Consider the following 26,038-nt stretch of genomic DNA (forward strand, 5'->3'; position numbering starts at 1 on the left):
CCAATTCTCCAAGTTGAACTCAATTCCTCACACTCCCTCACTTTAGTCGGCTATGGGACTCAAAATGGCTGAAGAAGTATGTTTGAAGAAGGCTCAAATGTGCTTAGATAGTGGGCCACTAGTGTGGCATTTTGGTGAATTAAGTCAATTGGTGCAATTTATCAACGTTTAATCTAATTTAAGCATACCAAATCACATTTCGGATAAATACACCATAAAATCACATAAATTCTAATGATCATAAATCATCAATCAATTTCGGATTCGGCCGTCGATAAGGCCTTCAATTTGCAGTTTAAAGCATAAAACATGAACAGATAATTAAACAGTCAAACAGATAGAGTTGCAATTTAACTAATATACTCAATCAATTCGGCTTCAGTTCTCAGTCAGTCAGTCAATTAACATATTTAGCCTCAGTTTAACAATAATCAATGGCTTATCAGTAAACAGTGGTGAGAGTTATTACATACACCAAACGGACCCATAATGCTAAGTGAATAATAGCATAGAGAAGGGAGTGCATTATAATCAAGAGAACAAAACCATGACTACAAAATTGCAAAATATAAATTGAATAGATATGTGCTCTACAAGTAGGTCAAAGGAACAAGAATCTGTTCGTTCAATTTGATTTTAGTTCTCTCTCTGTTATTGTTTATCTGAACTTTGATCTCCATTGCTGACGCTCGTTTCAGAGCTATCCGTGGGGTTCTTGACTGTCATATCCGAACTTATCTGTGCTTCATCTTCATTTTCGGTTCTTTCACTTGACGAATCTCCCATGAAGGAGTTGATGGCAAGTTGGCCTGAGTAAAGGACTAAACCTATTGAGTTGAGCCCAAAAACAAATGTTGCAAGATAGCACAACCCATTGATAATAGTCCTGCAGGTAATAGGTGAAAAGTTAATATTTCAGAAAAATATATACAAAGAAATATTGATAAGGAAGTTAGTAGTGAGAGATACCTTATGGTTATTGTGATCTGGCGAACCTGAAAAACACAAGACAGTACCAGTATTAGATGATAATTGATACTGCAAACCAAACACGCCATTTGCAATATTTTCTCAAATAGGGAAGGATGCTAGACTAAGTAAAGTAACGATAAAGAGGTTTAGATGAGGATATTACTTCAGCATATATATTTATTCATATATGTGCGTATATGCATATATTTGTTTTGGTTTAAAATGATATTTCCCCTGAAAGTTGTTTGCTTTTTAGATATACAGGTACATCCATAGCGGCTTACATTTTCTCATGGGCTTTTGATGCTTTAAACTGGATTTCTAAGAGTTCTTTCTAAGTGATATATTAAGTTGTTTATCCCACCTATATCGTAGATAATGTATTGCATAGGACAGAACATTTTGATGTGTAATTACAATATCACCTACAAAGCTCATCTCTAAGCTACATTACCCTGATACCATGCAATCTTATCTCTAGCAATACAGGTCATTTGATTTATTTTTCTTTGCAGATCATTCTACGTTGTGTTTGTTTTTCAGACTGTTTCCACCCACTTATGCTAGCTTTTCTCACTTAGTTGAATATACCAAAAAAAATTTACCATACCTAGATTGAGAAAATTCTTAAGATATCTTTTACTGAATTTCTACAGCTGAAATTCTTAAATAATTATTTCTAAAGCATTGTTGAAGAGAAAAAATAATAATAATAAAAAAAATAATAAAAATAAAAAATGACTTGAATTTTTCACAAAATTTCTTCTTATCCCAAAAATAATAACAATAATTTCACAGCTCCTTTGGGACTTGACCATGGAAACCATAAAGGGACCAATGACATTTTTGGGATAAACTTTTGGTAAGAGAGGAACTAGATTATACTGCCACAAGCAATAAAGTATTTATACTATACCAGTAAGAATACTGCCACTAACTCCTAAAATATCACCCCTAAATTTACCGCATGGCAAGGGTTATGTCTTAGTTGCTTGATTCCTAAAAGAATCAATGACAGACATGCAACAGTTCACATCATTGGGGGTAAATTCAGATGTGATGTTTTAGGGGTCTTTTCCTACCAGTAATGGTCCAAGGCTCTCTTAGGACTCAAGTCCAAACAAAGAGAGCAGCAACTCCCATTCCATCCTCCCTACAATAGTGACAGACCACAGTAAATACTGCAGTTAAACAGTATTTCAGCCAGGAAAGTGATTTAGATGTGAGCAAAGGAATGCCAACTAGAATTCAATTTTTTTGGAAATCGCATACCACAATGCCATGAGACCCAGTACCCATGATCATTGTGAGAAACACACAAACTACACCTTGTTTGGAAAGTTTATAATGGCAATTTGAATGTCTAAAATTAGGTTTGACAGGTTTTCAAAAGATTGTGTAAAATTAAGTTTTTTTTTTTTTTTTTTTGGGTACATCGGAGAACATCACAAATGATATATCTCATCTTACCACAATCTTAGGGGAAGAGAGAGTGGGATGCAGGGTTCCAACCCCGGCCACATGAGTGGTGAGGTAAGCCCTATTTACTTGGCTATCCCATATGCTCAAGTTCAGATTCCAAATAAAATGTGTCATTCTAGAAAAAGAGGCCCCAAATTGTTTAGACAAAGGTTTCTTGTATTCTGAAAAGAAGGGTGAATCACATAAACATCTGCATCAACTAAGACACAGGTAGATTAATCATCAAACCCATATCCCGTTAATTAATCTCTAAGGCGATGTTTGGTTGAAGGATTTGTGGAGAGATTTGAAAAGGGAAAAGGTATGTAAAACTAGATGAAATATATGTATATTTTATTCATATTTTACAGTCCTTCTCCTTTTTCCTTTCCCTTTTCCTTTCCAAATCTCTCCCCAATCCTTAAACCAAACACAGCCTAATTAAATGCTCGTACATGAGAAACCATAAGCATACATAAACTCGGAAATTCGGAACATTTTTCAAGCAAAACCACAGCAGAACAAAATTTGGCAACGTCCTGTTAGTCTAAAGTGTACTACCAAGGGAAGGAGGAAAGCCAACAGGAAAGAGCCATGAGCAATTACTTAGAAAAGGTGTTGTATCAAGAGTTAAAAGTTTCCTCCATCCAGGACCATCACTACTTGGCCATGTTTGATTGCCCTATCAGGTATTAAGTGAGATTAAGTGATAAAATTACTAGTATGGTGGTATTAAGTTGGAGAAGCAAGATAAATAATGTACAAACAGAGCCTTCTTTTTTTCATTTTATTTGTTTTTTTCTTCAGATTCTCAATCATCTTATCTATGAATTCTGAGTTTTTACCATAGCTCAATGCAACTATAAAACTTCAGTTCTGATATGTCCACATTTTTCCAATTGGTGTTAAAAGTTTATCAACTGCCAAAATTCAACATAAATGTTGATTAAACAAATGCCGCAGAAGAAGCAATTCAACAGAACAAATCAAAAAGAGGGAACAATCTGAGAAACAAACCGAGAAATTATCCGAAAGTGTCTGGCGATTGAGAGAGCTCTCGATAGTAGCAGTGAACTTGTAAAGAATAAGAGCAATCACACCAGCTGACACTCCACCCAACAACGCCTGAATCGGCGAGGGACGACCCTTCACTCCACCCTGTCCCGGCGCCATTGCTTTCAAACTCTCAATCGCTTCCTCCTTCAACGATTTCTTCGCCCCAGAAGACCTAAATTTCTAATCCAACAAAAACCCAATTCATCAAAATCCAAATTCAAAAAAACCCAATTCATCAAAATCCAAATCAAAATACATAGACAGAGAATTGTTTTGGTTTGGGTACCAGTTCTTTGGCTCGCCTTGCGCGGCGGCGGAGGGAGCGGAAGAGGAAAACGGAGATTGCTCCGGTGAGGAGAAGACTGGTGGCCACTTGGAGAGAAGAAGGGTCGTCGGAGGTGGCGAAAATGGAGGGAGTCGACGGTGGAAGTTCGATGGGTCCGTCCTCTGCGGTGGTGATGGTGGTGGGTTCGGGGAGTTCGGCGAGCCATGTTTCGGGTCTGGAGCGAAGGTGGGCTGAGAGGGAGTGGAGAGTGGTGGGTCTGTAAGAAAAGTTGAAAGGAGAGGGAGAGGAATGAGGACAGAGAGAGGGGTTGAGGGAATGAGAGAGAGGGAGAGGAGGGAAGAAGTTGGAAGAGAGTAGGTGTTGAGACTGCAACATTGAGGCTTGAGAGAGGTTTTGGTGGTTGCTCTGTTTTTTCAGTTTTTCTCTCTCCTCATTATCATCATTTTTATTTTTTGAACAGTGGAGGAATGAATTATATCTTCCTCTCATTTTTTTTTTATTTTAATTTTAACTATATTTTTAGGATCATTTTCTTTCCTTCCTTGCGTTTGTTATTTATTTATTTTTATCTCTAACCAAATGATCAAATGGCACCTTTTTATAAATTTCTTTTTATTTATTTATGTTTTATTTGGAGCTTATTTGGCATTGGTAAATATAATCAACTTTTTTGTAATCAGACTTTTTTAACTTGACTTTTTAGTTTTGTTTGGTTTTTGTTTTGGGATTTTTTTGACAAAAAAAAATGTAATAATTATGAGTAAAATATAATATTTTGTCTTATTAATTATTGTAGTCAATTTTATCTTTTTGTGATTATTTAGCCCCAACATGAATGTCAAATCGGGGCTTAGTTTAGATTATTTTTTTATATTTCAATAAATCTTTTAAGTGACATAGTTACCAAAATATCCCTAATAATATTTACATTTACAATATGAATGTTTCATAATGTGAATGTTCACACCGTCAATATGAATGTTCACATCATCAATTTGAATGTTCACATGCCAATGGAAATCTTCACATTATCAATGTGAACATTCACACGTCAATATGAATATTTACATTGTAAAATATGAATGTTCACATTACCAAATTGCTAATCGTTTAAAAAATATTTGTAAAAGTAGAAATATTCATAAAATATTTTAAATATGATAATTATGATTTGGTTGATCAAATGTTCGAATAATATGATTTATTGAAATACAAGAATATCTTATGAATTAATTAGGATACAAACACTTGAAAAATTATTTTCTAATAAACCTACCATGACCAAAATCATGATTTTTTTTTTTTTTTGAATATTCTAAAAAATTAAACTACTTATACTATTTATATAAATAATCAACTTTTCAAACTATTTCTCAAACTTCACATCTTGAACATGCGATTTTATATTAATATGATCCACATCTACACACTAGTAAGTTAAGTCAATATGAAATCGAATCTTACATCTTGAACATGCGATTTATGATAAAGTCGTATTTTGAACTTGCATTTTAAAAAAAAAAAAATTAGTTTGATAAATAATTTAAAAAGTAAGTTATTTTGATATATAATTTTATTTTTTAAAATATTTATTAAAAAAAAAAAGTTCCAACCATGACCAAACTTTTTTTTTTTTTTTGAAAAATAAATTTATTCATACTTTTTGAGTGTATATAAACGCAACGCAACAACACCTGAATCATGGTTGATATAAAAAACAGTGTCATATTCAAAAAGTTTATTGATTTTATTTGAAATTGTAAACTCTGCTAATTTACATCAATCAAAAAGTGTGCATTATTGAAGTGTGAATAAAATTCACACTTGATTTTTTGAAAGTTATATTTGTATTTTGATGTAAAAAAAAAAAAAAAAACTCGTTGTGGTGTTCACAAAAGCATATTTTTGTTCTTATTTTGTTTTTCTTTTCTTTTAGTAAAAAATTTTATATGCAACCAACAATGCCAAAGTCCGTCATTAATTTCCAGGAAAATATTATGCTATGGTTTGATTTTCATAGAATTTTAGTGCTTTTGGTGAGATTATGAAAAATATTTGACTATAAAATGAACCATTGAATATGAAAAGACATAAATCGTTTTAAAATTTTGGACCAAATCCATGAGAAAAAAGTAATAGTTAAAAAAAAAATTATGAATATGAAAAGACTCAAAAGTCATTTTTGAAGTTTTGGACCAAATTCATGAGATAAATGTAAGAGTTCATTAAAAAAAAATTCACAAAAAAGAAGAGAGAGAGAGAGAGATGATTCAAATTATGTATTCTTGAAATAAAAAAAGTTTCTTTTATCATAAAAGTGTCCAGAGTTTCACTTCATTTAGTTCTTAACTACTTGTAATCACTAGCACATATCAAATAATTAATGGATAAAAATCTGATGAATTTTGGGAAACATAAAAGTTTAATGACTTCATTGTATTTTACATTGCATCATCAAAGGATGCATTCCAATTTTGGGCAACTAGGCAATTGAGTAAAGTTAAAACATCTTTCTAATTGAAGAACAATGTCACAAAATATTGAATAATACCACTGCATCCATTACCAGCCGAATTGCATTTTTTTTTTTATAAAAAATTCTAGGTATAGGTATTGTTTAAGGTAGAGGATATGACAATTACTACAATAAGTGAATTCATTTATTAAAAAACTGTAATTGGTTTACATCTCGTACAAATGTTCGAAGAATATTTTGTCTTGTACAAAAAAATTAGAAAGATGCTATGTGACAGATATTGAATTTGAAAGAGAGGTTCTCAATTTCTCAAAAATTTCCTCCATGCATACCGAAATCCTCTGTCTCTGTCTCTGTTGTCTCAAACCATCTTTTTACCATCATATGATCATAGTCAAAGAGACTAATCGTATGATAGAGAAATGGTTTAAAACAAAAATCAAGAAAAAATAGAGAAGGAAGAAAGAATCCTCTGTCTTCATCTCTTCTGGCTCAACCCATCTCTCTATAACAAAGAGATTCGTCGTGTGGTAGAGAGCTCGTTTAGAACAGAAACAGAAAAGAACGGAGATAGAAGAAAGAATCCTCGAAATTGCAAGAATGTTCATATGGAAAAATAAAATAAAATGAATTACAGAAAAAATAAAAATACCCCAAGATTATATCGACAATGTTAAACTCTTGATTAGAATTGTATTGAAAAAACTCAATTATTGACAATCTTAGCGCACATTAGCAGCAACCGATCTAGCCCAAAACTTGATCTGTGCCTTCATGTCCTCTCTTGATGAGTTCTTCTTATCAAACCAATTTGGAATTGGAGGAGAAGAGCTATGTACCATCCATGACTCAGATAGATATGGCTTCCTTGCCTTGTCTTCATCGAAATACGCTCTGTTCTTCTCTTGCAAACCTGGAATTATGTTGACTACACTTGGTTTCAAATCTTTTTTGTCGAATTTGAATCCCAAGTCCTTGAATCCTTGCAATTGTTTGGATTCAAGATCATTCATGCTCTTCTTCATCTTTGTTTGGTACCTCATTTCGTTACAAGCTTCCATGTTTACGCTTTCTAGTTCTGGGTTTTTTCCTGGATGATGATGCCTGCTAGAACTTTGTTTCGTCCACTGAAATTCAAATTTAAGTTATTATTAGCAATGAAAGTTTGTGTATTAACTTGAATTATTGTATCATTTAACCACAAATGCGTATATTTGATTTGTAAAACTCAATACTACATTATTGAGCTTAAAGAAATTATAATACTTCAAAACATGTCACAATGGCAATATGTTGAAAGTTTTTAGCAATACAAATTGTGTAGTTTTAAGGTAAATTCACCCATATTTTGGCTTGTCTAATTCAATTTTTTTTATTTTTGTACAAGAAGGTATATATATATATAAATCAAGATCTTCAAATTCACTGTCCTTATGATCCATATAGAGTCGAAGATTATATAAATTACCTTTGAAGTATGCCTAGGCGGCAACACATCCGAGGGGTACTTCAGAGAAGCTTGCCTAATCAACTTGCTCATAGAAAATTCACTTTCTTCATCTTCTTCCCTCCCAATACAAGGTGGCAAAGAAGGTGTCCGGAGCAAGTTGTGTTGTGACTGTTGACACCTCATTTTCCCCCCATCTCCAAAAGATTCAGAGCGCGACGACGGTGTTTGTGGGGTAGGCTTCCTCATGCCTTTGAAATCACTTTCTTTTTCTTCACTCCCCTCATCCCTCAACACACAACATGGCAACGATGGTGTCCTAATCAAATCAGGACGAACAAAACCATCGCCTTGAGATAGTTTCTTGATTGATGATGATGAAGACTTCTTGCCACTGGAGTTCTTAACCAACATCTCTTGGCCATAGATTGAGGAAGGACAAGGATCACAGTAACATCTCAGCAGACTCTTTGTTTTCCTATCAAGCAAATTTCCAAAGAACCAACATTCTTCCAAGAGGTCCTCTGCTGCATCAACTTTCTCATCTCTGATATTAGAAGAGGACTCAAAAGGTTCATCAATATGGTCCATAATTGCACACAATTTTCTCAACTCAAGAAGTTAGAGAAGAGCCCCACATGGGATATCTTGGGGTTGTTATCTTTTATATTTGTTATCTATAAAGATGAAGCTGTCTATGGGCAGACTATGAAGCCATATAGGGTTGGACATCATGCGCTCTATGATTGATAATACCCATTTAATATTATGTGGAGATGAGATCATGTAAGGTGATTGATTGATGAAAAATAGGTTCAGAATTTTTGTTATCAATTTTTTTTTCATCCCACTATCGCAATGCATTCTCAATTATTGAATTATGTGAAAAATTGAAGGTACTAAAATTTTAAGATACAATCTAATGGTTGAGAGTGTATTAAAATAAGACGACAAAAGGGTTTGAGGACAGAAAATTTCATGCCAAAAACAGATAAAGACCGCCGGGGGGGGGGGGGTGGGGGGTGGTGGGGAGAAATTTGAAGTGGAAAGCATTTAATTGTAACTAACTGGGGAATATGAGGGAGGGATAAATTGGTTGGAAGACCTGTAGGGGCATGACTTATCTCATGCCAGCACACTGCCCATGTGAGGGTTCTTTCTTTTATATGCCATATGATAGATATCATGTAACCGAAAAGGGTCATTTTTTATATTGGTTTTTCTTTTGAATTATGGGACAGCTAGGGCTAGAGCTGTCTAAGATTTTGGGACAAAAAAACAAAATAGGTATTATGTGATGTTTGTCAGCTCTAATGAAGCTAACTGACAAATACGAGTGGGAACAAAAATATTCACTCATACATACCCACCATAAGTGAATTCAATGAATCAAGTATTTGTAAGGCTTGTAGTATCTATCTTCAAATCAAGTAGGTGTAATTAAAATAAATAGGCAAAAAAGCCAGAAAAAACAAAATCTAAACAATAAATTCCTAGAAGGTAAAATATTAAAAAATCAGAGCATCATACACACCCACTATAATAATCATCACACATGTAGCGTGATATAGACCCTTTTCACTATTCTCCCCCAATCTCTCTGCCCTAAAACTTCAACTCCATGGTGAAGCTACCCTTCACTATCAGTAGGTTTATCGAGTGCAGAATCATGCTTAGCTTCCATGACTCCGACACCAAATTATCAACCATGGAGATATACTAAATTATCAGCATCCAAAAAAGATTATTGAATAGGAAATACAATGATTTATCAAGAACACAATACAGATGCATACTTCAAGGAAGAGATGGTTCAATAAAAAAATATCTCAGCTGAGATTGCTACAGTTGACTGCTGGCACTACAGGGCAGTGCCTCACCCCGCACTGCAAGCTGACTTGCAGTAGCGTTCATGGTGGTGAACGTGCTTGACGGTGGACCAGATCTCAAAAACTCGCGTGACCAGAGGTGCAAAGCCTACAGAGGCAAAGAACTCAGAACCCTACATGCATTTTCAGATTAGCTTTAATTCATAGAACTCAAAGCTTAGAAGACCAGCATTTTCAGATTAACTTCTATGCAGCAAGTCAAAAATTGGAAGACTGTCAGTAAGAAATGCAAAGAAAAAAGCAACCCCTTTTGTTTGTTGCTCATGTAAAAACTCAGTTGAAATGAATTCGGAATGACAAAATTTTGATTTTTTACATCTCTTGGACCACATATATTATATATATCACGCCTAAATTCCGCAAGGACATCAAAATTGCCAAAGGCGAAGCGAAACGTTGCTGTGACAACATCACATCAATCCGAAGGCTTCTTGGTCATTACTATCCACTCTATAAGAGAACAAAGGCATAAAGTTTTGAATTTACAGTGAAAAGAAACATTCTTGCCGGAGTCTACAGGGGACAGCACGCCGTCTCTGTAGATGAATTTCAAATCAAGGCCATGTTGGGTATTTAGAGAGGAATTTGCTCTCGCAGTCGCACTCTTCTTGCTTCTTGAATGACAGCTACATTCCATCAGCATCACTGGTCTATCTTGTGAACCCTTACATTGACATGTGTCCATCTCCAGATATTCAAACAATTTTCTAGTGGTGTCATGTTTTTTGTCGAATAATGTGCATGAGCTTTCGGCACCACACAATTTCCTTACTGCTGAATAGAGATTCACTGATAATGCCGAGACCATAGTATGGACATCCTCCACCGTGCAATCACTCTCTTTCAATCCCCATTCGTAAATGAGAATCTTCTGCATTGTGTCATGAAGGTTGAGTAGGCATTCAGAGCAACATTGATAAAAGCACACAACCCCAGAATCATTATGATGACCGGTGATGTTGCTGGAAGAGAAATTGGTGTGCACATTGCGTTCATCATCAGAACTTGGCTTGCCATCTTGAGATTGAATACCAGTCTTCTTTGTCAAACCATTTTGCTGATTGTGAGCTTCTTGGGAGCTAGAGGGATTAACACCACCCAGATCATCACCTGATGAACAAGGGCCATCCCCAAGAAGGGTGGCAGAATCTGAATGTGCAAATCCATTAGAATGTCTCGAAGATCCAAAGTTTCCATCGACACTTGAATAATTACTGGGATTCTCTGCCCTACTTGGTTCGGGATTAATCCCATTCTGTTCATTCAATGGTTTACCACCCAATGGAAGAGCAGCGTCTGAAGTCTGAAAATGCAAATCAGGGAGCGGGGCAGGGGCAGGGGCAGAATGTTCCAAAACCAATTCCTGTGGAAGCCCTTCTGTAACAACTCTTCCCTCGGAATTTGGATCAACATCCCCTGCTTCTTTGTTTAAATCAAATCTTTGTGGATTTCCTTCAATCACTTCAAGTTCAAGGGAGCTTTTCATAGATACATCTAGCTTGCACCCATCATTTCGAGGTATATTATCTTCACATCTCTTATGATTATCAAGAGATCCCGTTAACTTCAGGGCTGGCATCGTGGTTTGAGCATCGACATCCAAACTGAAATGCAGGGAATTCTTGTCAGATAAAAAGTACATGAAAATGAACCCAAAGCACTAAACACTAAAGGTGTGTTTGATAATGTTGTGAGTTTCATGTTTACTGTTTACAGGTTACAAGTTTTGCTCTTCTTTTCTTTTTTTCTTTATAAAAAACAAACAAACAAACAAACAAAGCAAAAGCAAAAACTTGTTTGGTGCACAAAAATGTTTTGAAAACAAACGATAACAAAAATAAGAAAACATGCTTAGTGAGTTGCTGGAGGTGGTGACTAAAACATGCTTAGTGAGTTGCTGGAGGTGGTGACTGGCGGTGGAGAGTGGACGGATGTGGTGTTGTAGTGAGCCGTAGGGGTGGCCAGAGGTGGCCGCCAGAGTGTCACAAGGGCGGTCAGAGGGCTGCCGAATGTTTGTCGGAGGTCATGGACAGTTGCCCGAGGCAGCAGTGGGTGGTGGCAGGAGGGGGGGGGAGAGTGAAAACACATTTTTTTCATTTCCAAAATTTTTGGAACCAGTTTCATTTTTTTAAATATATATATATACCAAATAAGTTTTCATTTTCAGTTTTCAAAAAAGATGAAAACAAAAACAGAAAACAAGAAATGGAAAATTTACCAAACAAGACCTACCTCTGTAGTGTATATGCCCAGCTGTTAACCACATCTTCAAGATAAGCCATTTGTGATAAAAGACGAATAAATTGATATCTATCCTTCCCAGCCTGAATTTTAGCATTAATCTCACCAGCTAGGAGCTCCAAAACCTTCCGAACCTCAGAGGAAACTTCTCGAAGTGAGGTGTACATGCCTCGGTAGGCTGATAAACCAACAGCAATTAGGCCTCTAACTAAACCAGATATTTCTTTGCTCTTAATATTGCTGGAGCTACAAGCAACGGCTACTTTCTCTGATGAGTTGTTAGGACGAATGATACAAGAATTGAAAGGCCAGCCCTTCCAAGGTCCATTTATGTCGGCACATGGACCTTCTTTTAACTTGGATGTGACCCAACAAAGTTCTGCAAAATGGGGATATCTCAGAATTTGGAAGCAGAACGTAGATATTGCCAACTGCAAGCTTGATTTCCCTTTCAGAGATCTGTTTGGTGGGCATGAAACCTTCGTAACAAAATTCTCAGGAAATTGTGTTGTCTCATGTTCATTGGCTGGTTCGGGACCCATGCCATGACACGTTTTATTTGCATCATCTTCAATGGGATCACAACTTTTGTTCTCCATGCATGAACTTGAACGGACATGAGTTCTTTGATGAATCAACTGAACAAATTGTTGGATTAAATCCTTTGATAACTCTATTGCAGATGAATTTATTACAGTCTCACGGTTGACATTCCCATCAAGGTCCACAGAGAATCGGGGTATTGTCTCTTCCGAAGGGGTTGAAAGACTGCAATCCAACATCTCACTCTTGAAGAACTGCCTTATTCTAAGAGGGAGTACAGGGAATGGCATTTCCGAAGTAGCCTGTTCAGATAGAAAATTAAAAATAATTCAATCAACTGTCAACAGAAATTATGACCTAGCAAGAAAAAGAGAATAACTTCAGAAGCCATGGCACCATCAGGAATGACATAAAATGCTATTGAAAAAAAAGGAAAATGCAAGGACATAAATTATGAGCATGTACATCACAATTACTGCTTCAAGTGTAGCATTGTTAAAATTTAACACGTAATGATATAAATATTGAATAGATCAATCATTAATATACAAAAAAAATGTAGCTTCTAAAATGCATAAGGTGCATCAATTCCATTTCTACAAGTCTCACCCTTGACTTGCCCTTTCAAAACTTAAATTGTGAGCCAACAAAAGCTCCAACAAGAACCAGCCATATGGTGTTCTAATTCCAGCCTCTTTTCATTTCGAAGTGTAAAAATAAATTAATCAAAATGTTTCCTCATAATATGAACCCTATACTCAAGATCATGATTCAGATTCAGGAAAACTCAAGCAACTAGCTCGTGTTTACTCTACTGATTTTTCAGAACACATTTTCAGGACACACATCAGAACAAGTGAGGCAGCCCCAAAAGATATCAAGTCCAAAGAAAATAAGAATACAAAAAACATTGAGCACATCCAAAGGAAAGAAACTGAAAAGTAACCAGAGGCAGAATTACGCACTTAGGTCACGTTTGTTTCACAGTGTAGGAGGCCGGATTGGACTAGCAATGCTGTGGGTCCCACCCACAGGGCGTTTGGTGATGGTTTGGGTGAGCGGCTTCATACTCCAAGCGGCTTGCTAATCCCCCTACCGATCCCCCTTGGTAGGGAGATTAGCTTGGATGAATTTTTGGTGAGATTAGGAAAATAGTGAGAGGATTGAGTCTATTTTATATTAAAAAAAAATTATTTTTTTATTTTTATTTTTTTTTACCAAGTGCACGTGTTTGTTTTGATATTTGTTTTAATTTTTTTTAATATAAAAATAATTTATTTATTTATTTTATATAAAAATAATTTAACAATCCCATTACTAACCATCTCTCACACTATCATCAAAACAAACACACATTTACTTAATCCCCTCTCTAATAATCCCCCACATAAACAATCTCTTCACTAACAATCCTCTCACTAACAATATCATCCAACCTAATCCGCCAAACAAACGTTGCCTTAGAGTATGGTTACTTGATCCCACTCAAATTTGAAAATGTTTAGGGTAATTCAATTTTTTCCACAAGTTTCAGATGTTGTAAAAATGACCCCACTAAGATTTATTGAAAATCAAGGTATCCGACAATCCAAAAGTGGCATAATAGTTTCATAAAATACAACCTTTTTTTTCAACCTACTGTCCTAAGATAATGTTACCCATTTTAAAGCTTACACATAATTCTGTCATGATCTCTGTGCGTGGGTGCGCGTGTGTGTGTGTGTGTGAGAGAGAGAGAGAGAGGAGATTCATCAATGCAATTGTCATCTTCATTAGTTAATACATACCAAGACACTTGCAAGGTACAATTTTGTAAGATACAATTTTGTCTCAGTTGAATTATTTGAAGAAAATCACTTTTATAGAATCAGGTAGTTTCTTGAACTCAGGACACTTGCAAGGTACCCACCCCCACCCATTACAAATCATTTGAATTTTCTCCAAGTATGAGTATATGACATTAGTGATTTTTAACTTATATATTTTCTTACACATGTTAAGGATATGTTTGAATAATTAAATAAAATATATATTTTTATGGATATAGTTTCTCACTAATATATTTTCTTATCATTGTTCCACCAACCAAAAAAGAGAAAAAAAATTAGCTTCTTTTAGTTCATTTCCTTTTCCTATCTTCTCTTTTATTTTATTTTCCCTCTGCAAATCCAAGACCCTGTCACAACATAAAGTACATATCCTGTCTCAAGCAGAGTAAATATGACAATATTATTATCTCACAATGTTGTCATAAATTTGTGAAAAATGATAATTTGTTGCAAATTTAATTTACATACAACCATTTTTCCAATTTCATATGAAATTAAAATGCTAAGATAGTGTGAACTTCTACATTTTATTAAAGGAAGAACTTATGGATAATTAGTTCTTGCTTTGACCCCCATTTTATAAAAAACCTGACTCCAGAATGTAAATACAAATTTTTTACACAAATATTCATCCATATAGACACATGTTTGTAGAGAGATATGTAATGACCTATACCAGCATCAGTACAACACATAAGTAGAAGAAATCAAAAGACTTTATAAGTTGTATACTGTGTTAAAAAATTTGAGCTTAGTAAAATAAAATGGAAAACAAGGAAAGGTAGGTAGCCTTACCAGAATCATCAAAGATGTAGACACACACATGGACTCCACCTGCTCAACAAATGAGCTCCAGATATGTGACGTTTTCTTGGAAGCATCTTGAGAGGCTTCCGTCTCTGATAATTCACATAACTGCTGACAGGAATGGTTTTCCTTTTCAACAACTTGACTGTGCTTCACAGAAGACATGTCCTCAGACAATTCAGGGTCTGTTAAAGAGGAATCACTTTCCTCTCCATCAACTTGTGTACATGTCTCTATGGCCCACAAATCAATTCTCGGCATGAATATCATGCAGGAACCTAGGCTAGCACATCTCACTGCCACAAATTAATAAATGGATATTTTTGAGTATCCTCGTAGATATATCATGAAATCGTAATTACAAATTCATGCAAATATCTCGTTCAAACAAATTAGGTATTACTTGAGAGATCAACAGAAATGGTAAAAAAAATCAACAGCATTGTAATAATCATCAACCTTGGAAAATATCATAAAATGAAAAAAATAACAACAAGAGATTTATTCTAAAAATATTTTTTCTCAACTTCAAATCAATTCAAAAAATCACCAACAAAACAACATTGCGATAAACACAACCTGTATGCAAATGCTGCATATAAAACCAATGATAAGAAAACTGATTAAAAATGGAGATTAATAAAGAGGGTTGAGGAAATAAAATATAAAAGAGCCTATATAAAGCAAATAGTACAGAGCATTAAAACTAAAGAAAATGTAGATGCCACATGAAAGGAAAATAAACCATAAAAAGAAACACTAGAACAGGTACTAAGCCAATTTCAAAATCAACAATTAAAATTTATACAACATCAAAAACAAAAGAATAAAGACAAAAAGTAACCTTGACATACAAAAATTCAAAAACATATGTTGTAAGCAATACTGTCCATTGTAAGCACCATCCTTTAAAAAGATATATGGAGAGAGTTGTTGAAAGGACAAAAGAATACAATTCAATAGGTAATGACTCCCAAAAATATATATATTAGCGGTGGACAAAACTAAAGAAAGTTCATGGTCTTGCAAATCAAGTTTAAGAAATTAAATCACAAAACGCTACAGCCATCAATTGCAAGAAAGATTTAGTCAGGAATTTTTTTTATCAGTTCATAATTAAGACGAAGAGCCAACAGGATTGACTAGTGCATGAGCTAAGAAGACCATTCCCAGTAGCGTTCCTATCTATTGAACATTTTGCCATTGACATGATTATTAAGAAATAATTATGGTAGCCGCACAATAAACAGGAAGCAAGCAAGAGTTTAATATACTTTCTTGGGACATCCTCTAATAGCTTAAGCTTTTGGGACAATTGATTACCTAACATGATATCAAAGTTTCACCCAAAAAAACATGATACCAAAGTTTTGGTTCCATGAGACATCACTTTAAACCTTGCTTGTGTAATTGCCACTACATTTGTTTGTGCACTTTGTTTCCTGTCTATTTGTGCTCCTGGTTCAATATAATTTATGTTTTAGTCACAAGCAGGAAAGGATCACACATGGGGATGAGGGCAGGTGTGAGAGCTTGATATACACAGTCAGGTCATTACCTAACATCCTGAGTTTTGGGGATATACTGCCATCAATAAATAATAAACTTAGATGCATTTATGCATTATCACAATTAGAATGATAAAATGTGGTTATAAATTGGGTGTTTAACATGAAAGTTCATGAAAAGTCAGATCAGACCAACTGACCTATCCAAATTGGTCAAAATTCGACCATAAAGTTAAAATATTTAGCAAAAATTAGAAAATTTGGAATTCAGATTTCTGGGAAATATGGATTTTTAGTATTTTACATTAAATTGACGAATTTCTAGAAACTCGATTGACATTCAACAAAATTTGGTCAAAATATTAAACATTCAAACTTTTCAAATCTGGCCATAAATTTGGAAACTCAGAAAAATTTGGACTCAAGATATGTTCACCAAATTTGATGTATGTAAATCTACGTTCTTATATAACCATTATGTAAAATAATCAGGAAAAAAGAAAAAGCTTTAGGTTTACAAAATCTCCTTCTAATGGGGAGTGGATGGAAAGTGGAAGCTAAATTTACGATAACATAAGGCATATCGCAACCTAAATAAATAACCCTATGTTGTTCCCACAAAACCAGCTGCTCAGAAGGGTAGACTGGTATTTTTTGCACAAAGTGGCTACCCTCATATTCACACGTGTTCTCACTCACGCCTGGCAACCCCGGATCTTACAACTACCACAAGCAATGGCCACAGGGACCCTATCATTCAAAAACTGGGGCCCCTATTTTTGATAAGCATAGCATCTCAAAATCAGTTAGAACAAGGAATTTATGAAGAAGCTGAGGACAAGTTCTACAAGTTACTCCATCCAAATCTTTGATGTTTTGTAAAAACGTGTAGCTTATGCATTGAATTCTACTAATATCAACAATAAGAATATATAGAGTTCTTTTATTAACAAAGTCCACTTAAAGTAAATTTATAATTTCTATTATAAAAATTATTCTATACTAAACTATCCAAACCCAAAACTAAGCTTTTGACAACATCATTAACCCATCCTTTTTGTTTAATTACCACCAATCCTCCTCAAGGTTAAGATATCAGCTTTTCATGCCTCATGTATGTCAAAAAACTGGTGACTTCAGTTCAGTTACTTGGGGGAAAGAGGATTTTGTGTTGACAAATGAAGCAAGTCATACAAGTGTCTCTTCCAATAACAAGTCAGCAGCATCCAGAGAAAGAGAAGGTGCCAAAGAGGCATAACAACATTTACTTAAGGGAAGAGCAAAAATTTGGATATCAGGAAACCAAGACATAAATAGAGCACGGCACAGTAAAAGCAATCAAATAAAGGTACAAAACTCTAAAACTTAAAATACCAGATTTCACACACACTAAACTACAATAAGAATAGAAATCAATCATTTAACTACATAAGCAGAATGCATCATAGAAACATTTAACTAAGGCAAAAGCAAAATTTTGGGTATCAAGAAACCACGATGTAAATACAGCACAGTGAAACCAATCAAATCAAGGTTCAAGACTCCAGAAATCAAAGCACTAGGTTTCACACTGGCTAAACTACAATAAGAATAGAAATCAATCATTTAACTACATAAGCAGAACACACTGTTGAATGATCAATTTGATTAGTAAGGCAAATTTTTACTGTCATGACTCAAGCTTTAATACAAAACAGTCAATGGAACTGGAGCTTTGATACATAACACTCATCATAAGGGCATCCATCCATCCTTGCAAGAACAGCCTCTTTACTTTCTCCAAAGTGCCTAGAATTATGTTACAGGGACACCTCAAAATGCATAATCAAACTCTGTTGAACACAACATGACACTGATACTATCTTAATATGTTCATTTTCCTGACATATTGAGACTTTGAGATGAATGAGGTACTCATATTAAGTGCCTGTAAGCTAAGAACACAAGTTTTACCCTAGGGTATAGGAGAACAAAAGTTGGAAACTCTTGGATTTGTGGAGGAAAAAGAAAAAGGGAAGGGAAAAGTGAATGAAATAGAAGCAAAATTTTTCCACAAATTTCTTCCCTTTCCTCTTCCCTTCACAAATCCAAGATCCAAACACAACATTAGTGTTATGTATCCTTGTGTCCAAAGGTTTATAAATTCGATGGATCCTTCACCAAGAGACCCCATTTCTGTCGAGTTCCATTAAACATACACCTATATCAACTAGAAAGATAGGAACCATGTAAGATGCACAAAGTGTGTCATGTAACAATGGATGTATTGATTGGTAAATGAAACTGAATAAAAATCCAAGTTATTCAGAATCATGCATCTAGAAGACAAGATGAAGAAAGGAAACATACTTAATATTCGAGTTACTCCTTGAGTTACGTCTCCGTGTCCTTCTTGTGAAATTGTAGCCAAATCAACCTTTTGGATTTCCACATTCCCAACAAAGCAGTGGAGAAGGCAAGAAGCAAGATACCTCTGGCCAGATCTGGGGCTTCCAGAAATCAGCATGCGGAATCCTAACTTCTTTCCTGATGCATAAGATATATTCTGCAACAAACTAGGGCGAGTACCTATTTGCTGCACTTTTGGATATTTGAACTTCAAACTGTCATCATTAGTACCCTCACCCCAATCATCAGAATTGGAATCACTAGCCTGTCCAATTAAAATGCCACCACGTGAAAGGTTAATCTCAATCTCCCTCAAAACATCTGCTTCTTGAAGCAAGTCATGAACACGGAACCACCAATGATCACTCGGCACTTTCTCCTTATCCAAAGCAGAAACAATTACACTTTTGACAAGTGTGGCAGCTTTATAAAGATGAGGAGGCAACATGAGACGTTCATCAAGATAAAGGGCAACAAGCAATCTGGACAGTGGTTGCCGCAGACAAGGAATAAGATGGCTGCGAAGAGGTGAGGATACCACATCATTTGCAGCCATTCCTGCTCCCCGTTGAGAGGATGGAGGTGGTGCACATGCAAGAGCCTCCAACCAATCCCTCTCCTCCACCGCAAAGCTGGGAAGAGGAGGACGTTTACCATGAGAAACTTTCTTTTCAGCTGCAGACAATATTTCTTGCAAGGGGCAGTTCCTCCTCAGGGCAATAATGGCTGCTTGGGTACAAAGAGCCTGCAGATCAGCACCAGCAAAACCTACAGTTCTTCTAGCAATCCAATTGAGCACTGATCCAGTGACTGGCTTTGGCCAACTTTGTGTGTGAAGCGAGAGAATAGCTGCTCTGTCCTCAACTGACGGAAGTGGGAAATAAATCTCCCTATCAAATCTACCAGGTCGTCTTAAAGCTGGATCAACAGCATCAGGACGATTTGTTGCGCCTATTACTACAACTGAGCCTCTAGATTTTAAACCATCTAATAGAGCAAGCAAGGTGGAAACAACTGAATTATGTGTCTGATCTTGCTGCCTAGTGCGGCAAGGTGCCAACCCATCAATCTCATCAAAAAAAATTATAGATGGTTGAGATTTCTCAGCAACCTGAAACAAAAGTCTTAGCTGGCGCTCAGCATCACCGACATATTTTCCTAAACAATCTGCTCCTTTGCGAGCAAAATAGGCTATCCGTTTATCACCACGAGCACAAGAACCAATTAGCGCACGCACTACTAACGTTTTACCTGTTCCAGGATAGCCATGCAAAAGAACACCCCTAGGTGGTGTAAGTCCCATATTACTAAAGAACTCAGGATATAACAATGGTAAAATAACAACCTCCTTCATGCATCGGATGACGTCTTGAAGCCCAGCAACAGATTCCCAACCCTGAAATTGTTTTTCATTTTCAGAGTTTGAGCCTCCAATGTACACAGGTGCAATTCTCAACAAATCACGATGTAGCCTCTTGCTCTCACGTTTCAAAAATTCTTCATCCTCACCACAATTCTCTAGCCATTTTTCTTCTGCTTCAACATCCTTCCGCCAAGCATCATTTGACAGCTTTCTCATTTCCAATTTCATTTTCTTAGTTTTCATTTTCTTTACCTTGTAAAAATAATGACTTCCCTGAGGTTGGAAGAGATACCGATGATCTGTGCAGGCTATGAGAAATTTGCGATGATCAAAAATGCAACCATTAGCTCGTGCACAAGGCTGCAAAGAGGGCACAAGCCAGAAAATGAGGATATCAAAACCCATAAGTTTGAGAAAGTTGACTTGAAACTCCATGCTACAAAGATGACCGCAAAAGAAAGGAAAAAATAAAAAGAACAAGAATAAAGAATCCTTTATAATAAAAAAGATGTCGGTAACCAACCAAGTGGTATGTTTTTGTACAACGATCAACACGGCATCCAATTGTTGCCCCTCGCCTCCCACAGCGGGTGCATTTCAATACTCTTCCTCTGCAAAGAGCTGCCCTAACATTTTTTAAGCATCCCAAACCAGCAAAATAAACCTGAAAAACACAACAAATCAGAATGAATGTTGACTGAAGCGAAACCAAAAGAAACAATAATGTAATTGAAGTGTAAATCAATTCAGGTGGTAAAATTCAAATCACAATTAGCAAGTATACTAAAAAATGTGTCAAAATTAGCTGTTAAGATTGTTTCTTACTTCCTAGTAACAAGGCCGATCATATAGCAAGACTCAAGATGGTATTATGTTGAACCCTGATAATCTTATGAAAACACAATATCAGTAAAACATAATAAAACAAGCACTACGCCCACCTAGATCTAAGCTAACCAACTCAAATAAAAACAAAGAACTAACCGATATCTTCATCAGAAGAAATTCATTTTAAGCAGACCATTAAGAAAATAATGCAACGAAAAAAACAAAAGGAACACAAATTGTAAACTCCAAAGTTTAGCACAAACTTCAATAGTACAAGTATCTTGATATAAAAAGATGGCATTTTTAAAGAAAAAGAAAATGAAAAATTCAAAAGGAAATCCCTCTCTCCATCCCCCATGCATCTCCTTTGAATGTGGGGTAACGAGGGCTTGAGGAAAATAGAAACCATGACAGCTACCAACAGTAATAAGGACAATCAAGACTTTGGCATGTACATGTAGAATTTGACCAGCTCAAGTGACTCTAGAAGTGATAGACCACAGTGACCAGCAAGATAGACAATAAATATACAGCTCAGGAAAAGGAATCAATTTAATGTGAATGAGAATCTAAGTATGTGCACTCTTCCTAAGAACTTGCTGAACCATGAAACACTAATTCTTTCAGAAACTCCAGCACCTACAAGAAAATATCTATTTCCTATGGGCCACCCAATGGCAAGTATTTACTCTATCCCAATTACTAAACTCAAACCCTCCAAAAAAAGATTTCCTGTCACAAGCCCTGGAGGTAGTAATACTCAGATTCTTAGTGATACACATTAAGTTGCTAACAATCATTAAAGACTTAGTTGCTATTTTCCACAGGACTACAAATTTACAACCATGATTCATGCCACCAATAGTGCCATCACCTCATCGTCAAGAGAGGCTTGAGGTCAGTAAGGGTGACTAGGTGCGATTTGGAGCCACCTTTGGTGTGGTGAGGAAAGGCTTGAGGTGGCTTTCCCTTCTCTAGCTCGTATAGCAATCGATAGGAGTGCACTGGTTGCAGATTATTTAAATGTAGAAGGGCAGCAGATCTTTTGAGACATTGCTTTTCACAGGCAGCTTCATGACTGGAAATTGGAGAGTTTGCGGAGTTTCTGGGCTGCTTGTATGTTTTGCATGGCATAGGGGGTGAGAAGAATGGGATGAGATGGTTGGGAGCCAAGTCTAGGAAGTTTGAAGTGAAGTCTTATTATGACATGTTGGTGGATAATATGCTAGGAATTTCCTGCGGAGGGTGTTTGGGGATCGAAAGTTCCCCCACTAAAGTAAGCATTTTTTGTGTGGATGGCAACTCATGGGTAGATCCTCACCATTGATAATTTAAGGAAGAGTATACAAGTCCACATAAATTGGTGTTGTTTGTGCAAGAAAGATAAGGAGTCCATTAGCCATCTTCTTATTCATTGTGAAGTAGCTCATGATCTGTGATCTTTGGTTCTTGATTTGGTTTAGGTTAGCTGGGTTCATCCTAAGGATGTGGAGGCTCTCCTTCTCTTGGAGTGGTGCTAGGGTGGGTAAACACAAAAGGAAGGCCTAGAAATTTGGTGCCATTGGTTCTCATGTTGATCATTTAGAGCGAACAGAACAACAAGAATGTTTGACAGGATGGAGGCGCTCGTCTAAGATTCAAAAGTTCTTTTTTGTCTATATTGTACAGTTGGTTCTCAGATGGTTCAGATCCCTCTTTGAACAAATTTCTGGACTTTTTACAGGTTTCTCATTAGCCTAATTTTGATTGTATAGGTTGATGGAGTTTTCTCATTACACTCCAACATAACCACCATTTCAGATCGTACTCATTACTCGTGCATGATATGAATATTTATCAACAAAAAAAAACGTAATGCATGATATGAAAATTATATAAAGACAAAGCATGGATGAGTAAAATGTGAACTCCCTGGGAAATACAAGGTCAATAATAAAGCTGCATCTTAAGTCCTTCCCTTTTTCTTTTTCTTTTTCTTTTTTTTTTTTTCTTTCTTGGTGCTGCACAGTTTAGAAGTGTCAATTTTTTTTTTATAAGGCACAAAAAACAAAATAAAGGGGTGGCATCCTTGGAAAACTACAGATGACAAACAATGCATGCTCATTCTTTGCCAGTTTGGAACAAGAAATTCTAGCAATCAGCATATTTCTCATGCAATCAAGCCAAGTAATGTAAAAGCAAATAAAATAAGAAGGTAGTTGGTGAATAAACCACACCTCTGGACTCCATACAGCACAATGTTGATGAACCCAGATTCCAGCAATACCATATCGATCATTTATCGGACCCAAGAGGCGCCCAAGCCAGCCAGGTTCATCGCCAAATCCATCCCATGTGTCATAGTTGGGTTCCTCAGATGCTGACGATCCACTATATCCCTCGTGATCACTCCCAGCTCCATCCTGCACTAATTTCTTCGGAGGTTTCCCACCAGTCCCTGTCCCACACAAGCCACATCTTCTCCCCTCTCTTACACGCAGCTTTCGAAGTGTATCACTTGAAGCACGATCCATCTTATCAACCTTCTCAACATTCTCATCTTCCAAAGGTTTCTCGTGACATCCTCCATCTTTCACTTGGTCAGTAAGAACTCCGCCAGCTTGTACAGAATCCCCTTGATTTTCTCCCTCCTTCACAGATTCTGGTGTTCCCACCTGCATATCCTGTTCCACTCGTTCCACATGGTCATCGCCAATGCAATCTTCACTCTCCTCTTTCTCGACGAATTGTGTGGTATTACAGTCATTACCTTCATGCTCACTTCCATATCCATCTCCACTCTTTGAGAGCAATGGATCATTCTCAATGTTCTCATCATTGTCCTCTAACACCTCCACCTCATTCTTTTCTTTATGTTCCTCCTTTTCTTTATGTTCCTCCACCTCATTCTTTTCTTTGTCTTCCTCCAGCTCATTCTTCTCTTTTTCACGCTCCTTGTCAGAACACAACTCAATCTCATGCCGTGCATTCCTCAAAAAATTCGAAGCTTTAATTCTCCCGGGCCTCTTCGACCTAACAACCGTGGACATACCACCTTCCAATCCCTCCACTTTATCTTCCAATTCTCTATCCTTCACCTTGACTTCTTCGCTAAATTCATCCAAATCCTTAAAAAGCTTCCTTTTACCTCTCGGCGAAAACCCCCCTTTTCCTCTCCCTCCAAAGCTTACACTTCTAGCCCTAGATCTCAACCTAGACCTCCAACTACCAGGTTCTTCCTCCACATCCCTCGATGTCGAACACAGCGGCTCATTCTCTACCCCATCTTCCCTCTTTCCCCTCCCAACAGAATCAATTCCACTCATTTTATCAAGTCTCTTCCGCTTCTTCGCGGGCGGGGGTGAGGCATCAAGCACCACCGGAGCTTTCCTGACCCTCGTACTCCTCCGGAGCTCTGATTCATTCCCAGCCGACCCACACTCATTTGATTCAGTCCTCACACCCCTGTGGTTTTGATTATACGCTTTCTCACATATCGCATCGAGCCTCTTATGCTTTTTTCGAGTCCTCAAACTACCCAATCGCTGATTCCTCCTTCGCTCCGAAACCGAGACGGACCGCGACAATCGCATGACAAGAACAGCCAATATATGTTTATATTTATATGTATATACACGTTCGTATCGAGAAAATCAACAAATGGGTATTGAATAGAGTCCTCGTTTCGTCAATTGGAGTTGCGTAAACTTGAAAAAAATAAGAGAGGAAAACATCGAAGGAGTAGTACTCACTGGACCTTGCGATCGCTGTGTTCCATCGTTTGATCACGATTGAATGAAGAGAGAGAACGAAAAAACCCTAGAAATCAACGGGGATATGAAAGCTTCATTGACAATCAGTACTTTGGCTTTTGCTTTTTTTCGAGTCTTCCGTGAAGATTGGGAGTCGAGAGTTCTCGCTTTTGTTGTTGAGCTTTTCTCTCTCTCTCTCTCTCCTCTTCTCTCTCGCTCTTTCGCTGTTATGAGGAGACGACTAGGGCGGAGGGGTAGCGAGAGAGAGGGGTTCACGCTACGTTACGGTGTACTGTATGTACTACAGGGTTTTATTTTTTTACCACGATTTCCATCGTGCGGTTGTGATGAGAGATGGTGAGTGTGGGCCCAAAAGAGAGGGGCTAGATTGTTGCCACGTGGAAGTAGGGAAGGTTTTTTCTATTTGTTTTCCCACCAAGCGTTACCGCCTAAATTTATATTGTTGTTTGAGTTTTCTATGTGACAAAAATCATGAAAATACACATGCAAAGAGATGTGTTGAGGATTGGTCATGCAAGGGAGGAACTAACAGGGGGGGCTACAAGTGAAATATCTAATTTGAAATAGTGTGCTTTTGTGTGGGCCATTTGTATAAGACTTTTATCCAAAGATTTTATCACCATATTAGATTTTTTCTTTATATTTTTTTAATGACAAATATCTCTCGTTGGTTCAAGTTTTCTCCCACTATGTGTGTTGATGTTCTGAATAAATTGGCCAATTCTATATCTTTGGACTTTTATTGGAGTATATTTATTTTTTATTATAATTTTATTCTAACATTAAATCTTAATTTTGTCCTGATCTCTAATTTATATAATCCTAGCATCCTTCTGCTCCATTGTATCTCGTTCTACCCTAGCCACCATCAATTACAATTGTCGCTCTCATCCTCTATTCTTAGCTTGGGTGACCTTCTCTCAACCATTTTCATCCTTTTTGTCACTTCTCAAACGCCGTTCTCAACTTTCCTTATTAGACATTTTTTTCTTACTTTCTTTGTCTCGTTCCTTTAGCTAATCTCTCTTTCTCTCTCTCTTTCATTCACATCTCTTTTTTTTGTTGTTCTCTCAATTTAATGGGAAAGAGGTTAGGGTTTTGTCAAAAAGGAGAACGAAAATAAGAAAAATATAATGAAGGACGAGGAATAAACAAAAATGGATGGGAATTGGTAGGGGTGAGCAGCGGATAT

The 26,038-nt window shown here is 36.5% G+C and overlaps 3 protein-coding genes across 3 annotated transcripts; all 3 read right to left on the minus strand.

Moving 5' to 3' along the window:
* Positions 1-338: 338 nt before the first annotated feature.
* On the minus strand, positions 339-4,240 carry LOC114259511 (uncharacterized). Its single transcript, XM_028199524.2, has 4 exons — positions 3,776-4,240; positions 3,451-3,669; positions 970-995; positions 339-886 (listed from the first exon to the last, which is right to left on the minus strand). The coding sequence occupies exons 1-4, from the start codon at positions 4,148-4,150 to the stop codon at positions 652-654; spliced, it is 855 nt and encodes a 284-aa protein (XP_028055325.2). The 5' UTR covers positions 4,151-4,240; the 3' UTR covers positions 339-651.
* Positions 4,241-6,822: 2,582 nt separating this feature from the next.
* Positions 6,823-9,808, minus strand: LOC114259510 (serine/arginine repetitive matrix protein). The gene is made up of 2 exons (XM_028199523.2): positions 7,720-9,808; positions 6,823-7,378 (listed from the first exon to the last, which is right to left on the minus strand). The coding sequence occupies exons 1-2, from the start codon at positions 8,287-8,289 to the stop codon at positions 6,974-6,976; spliced, it is 975 nt and encodes a 324-aa protein (XP_028055324.2). The 5' UTR covers positions 8,290-9,808; the 3' UTR covers positions 6,823-6,973.
* A 6-nt stretch (positions 9,809-9,814) lies between these two features.
* Positions 9,815-25,340, minus strand: LOC114259509 (P-loop containing nucleoside triphosphate hydrolases superfamily protein). Its single transcript, XM_082879872.1, has 6 exons — positions 23,311-25,340; positions 20,790-20,930; positions 18,865-20,626; positions 14,996-15,303; positions 11,820-12,673; positions 9,815-11,191 (listed from the first exon to the last, which is right to left on the minus strand). Exons 1-6 carry the CDS (start codon positions 24,664-24,666, stop codon positions 10,003-10,005), a joined length of 5,610 nt encoding a protein of 1,869 aa, XP_082735998.1. The 5' UTR covers positions 24,667-25,340; the 3' UTR covers positions 9,815-10,002.
* Between the last annotated feature and the right edge of the window lie 698 nt (positions 25,341-26,038).

The sequence above is a fragment of the Camellia sinensis genome, chromosome 7, assembly GCF_055761805.1.
Source record: "Camellia sinensis isolate YWXY chromosome 7, ASM5576180v1, whole genome shotgun sequence".
Classification (NCBI taxonomy): domain Eukaryota; kingdom Viridiplantae; phylum Streptophyta; class Magnoliopsida; order Ericales; family Theaceae; genus Camellia; species Camellia sinensis.

Coding starts and splice junctions, on each gene's coding strand:
- LOC114259509 (XM_082879872.1), bottom strand. CDS start 24,666: ATGCGATTGTCGCGGTCCGTCTCGGTTTCGGAGCGAAGGAGGAATCAG. Junction 12,674..14,995: donor CTACATCTTTGATGATTCTG/GTAAGGCTACCT, acceptor CTATCTGAACAG/GCTACTTCGGAAATGCCATT. Junction 11,192..11,819: donor TGGGCATATACACTACAGAG/GTAGGTCTTGTT, acceptor CCTGCATTTCAG/TTTGGATGTCGATGCTCAAA.
- LOC114259510 (XM_028199523.2), bottom strand. CDS start 8,289: ATGGACCATATTGATGAACCTTTTGAGTCCTCTTCTAATATCAGAGAT. Junction 7,379..7,719: donor CGCCTAGGCATACTTCAAAG/GTAATTTATATA, acceptor TTTGAATTTCAG/TGGACGAAACAAAGTTCTAG.
- LOC114259511 (XM_028199524.2), bottom strand. CDS start 4,150: ATGTTGCAGTCTCAACACCTACTCTCTTCCAACTTCTTCCCTCCTCTC. Junction 3,670..3,775: donor CAAGGCGAGCCAAAGAACTG/GTACCCAAACCA, acceptor TTGTTGGATTAG/AAATTTAGGTCTTCTGGGGC. Junction 887..969: donor CAGATCACAATAACCATAAG/GTATCTCTCACT, acceptor TATTACCTGCAG/GACTATTATCAATGGGTTGT.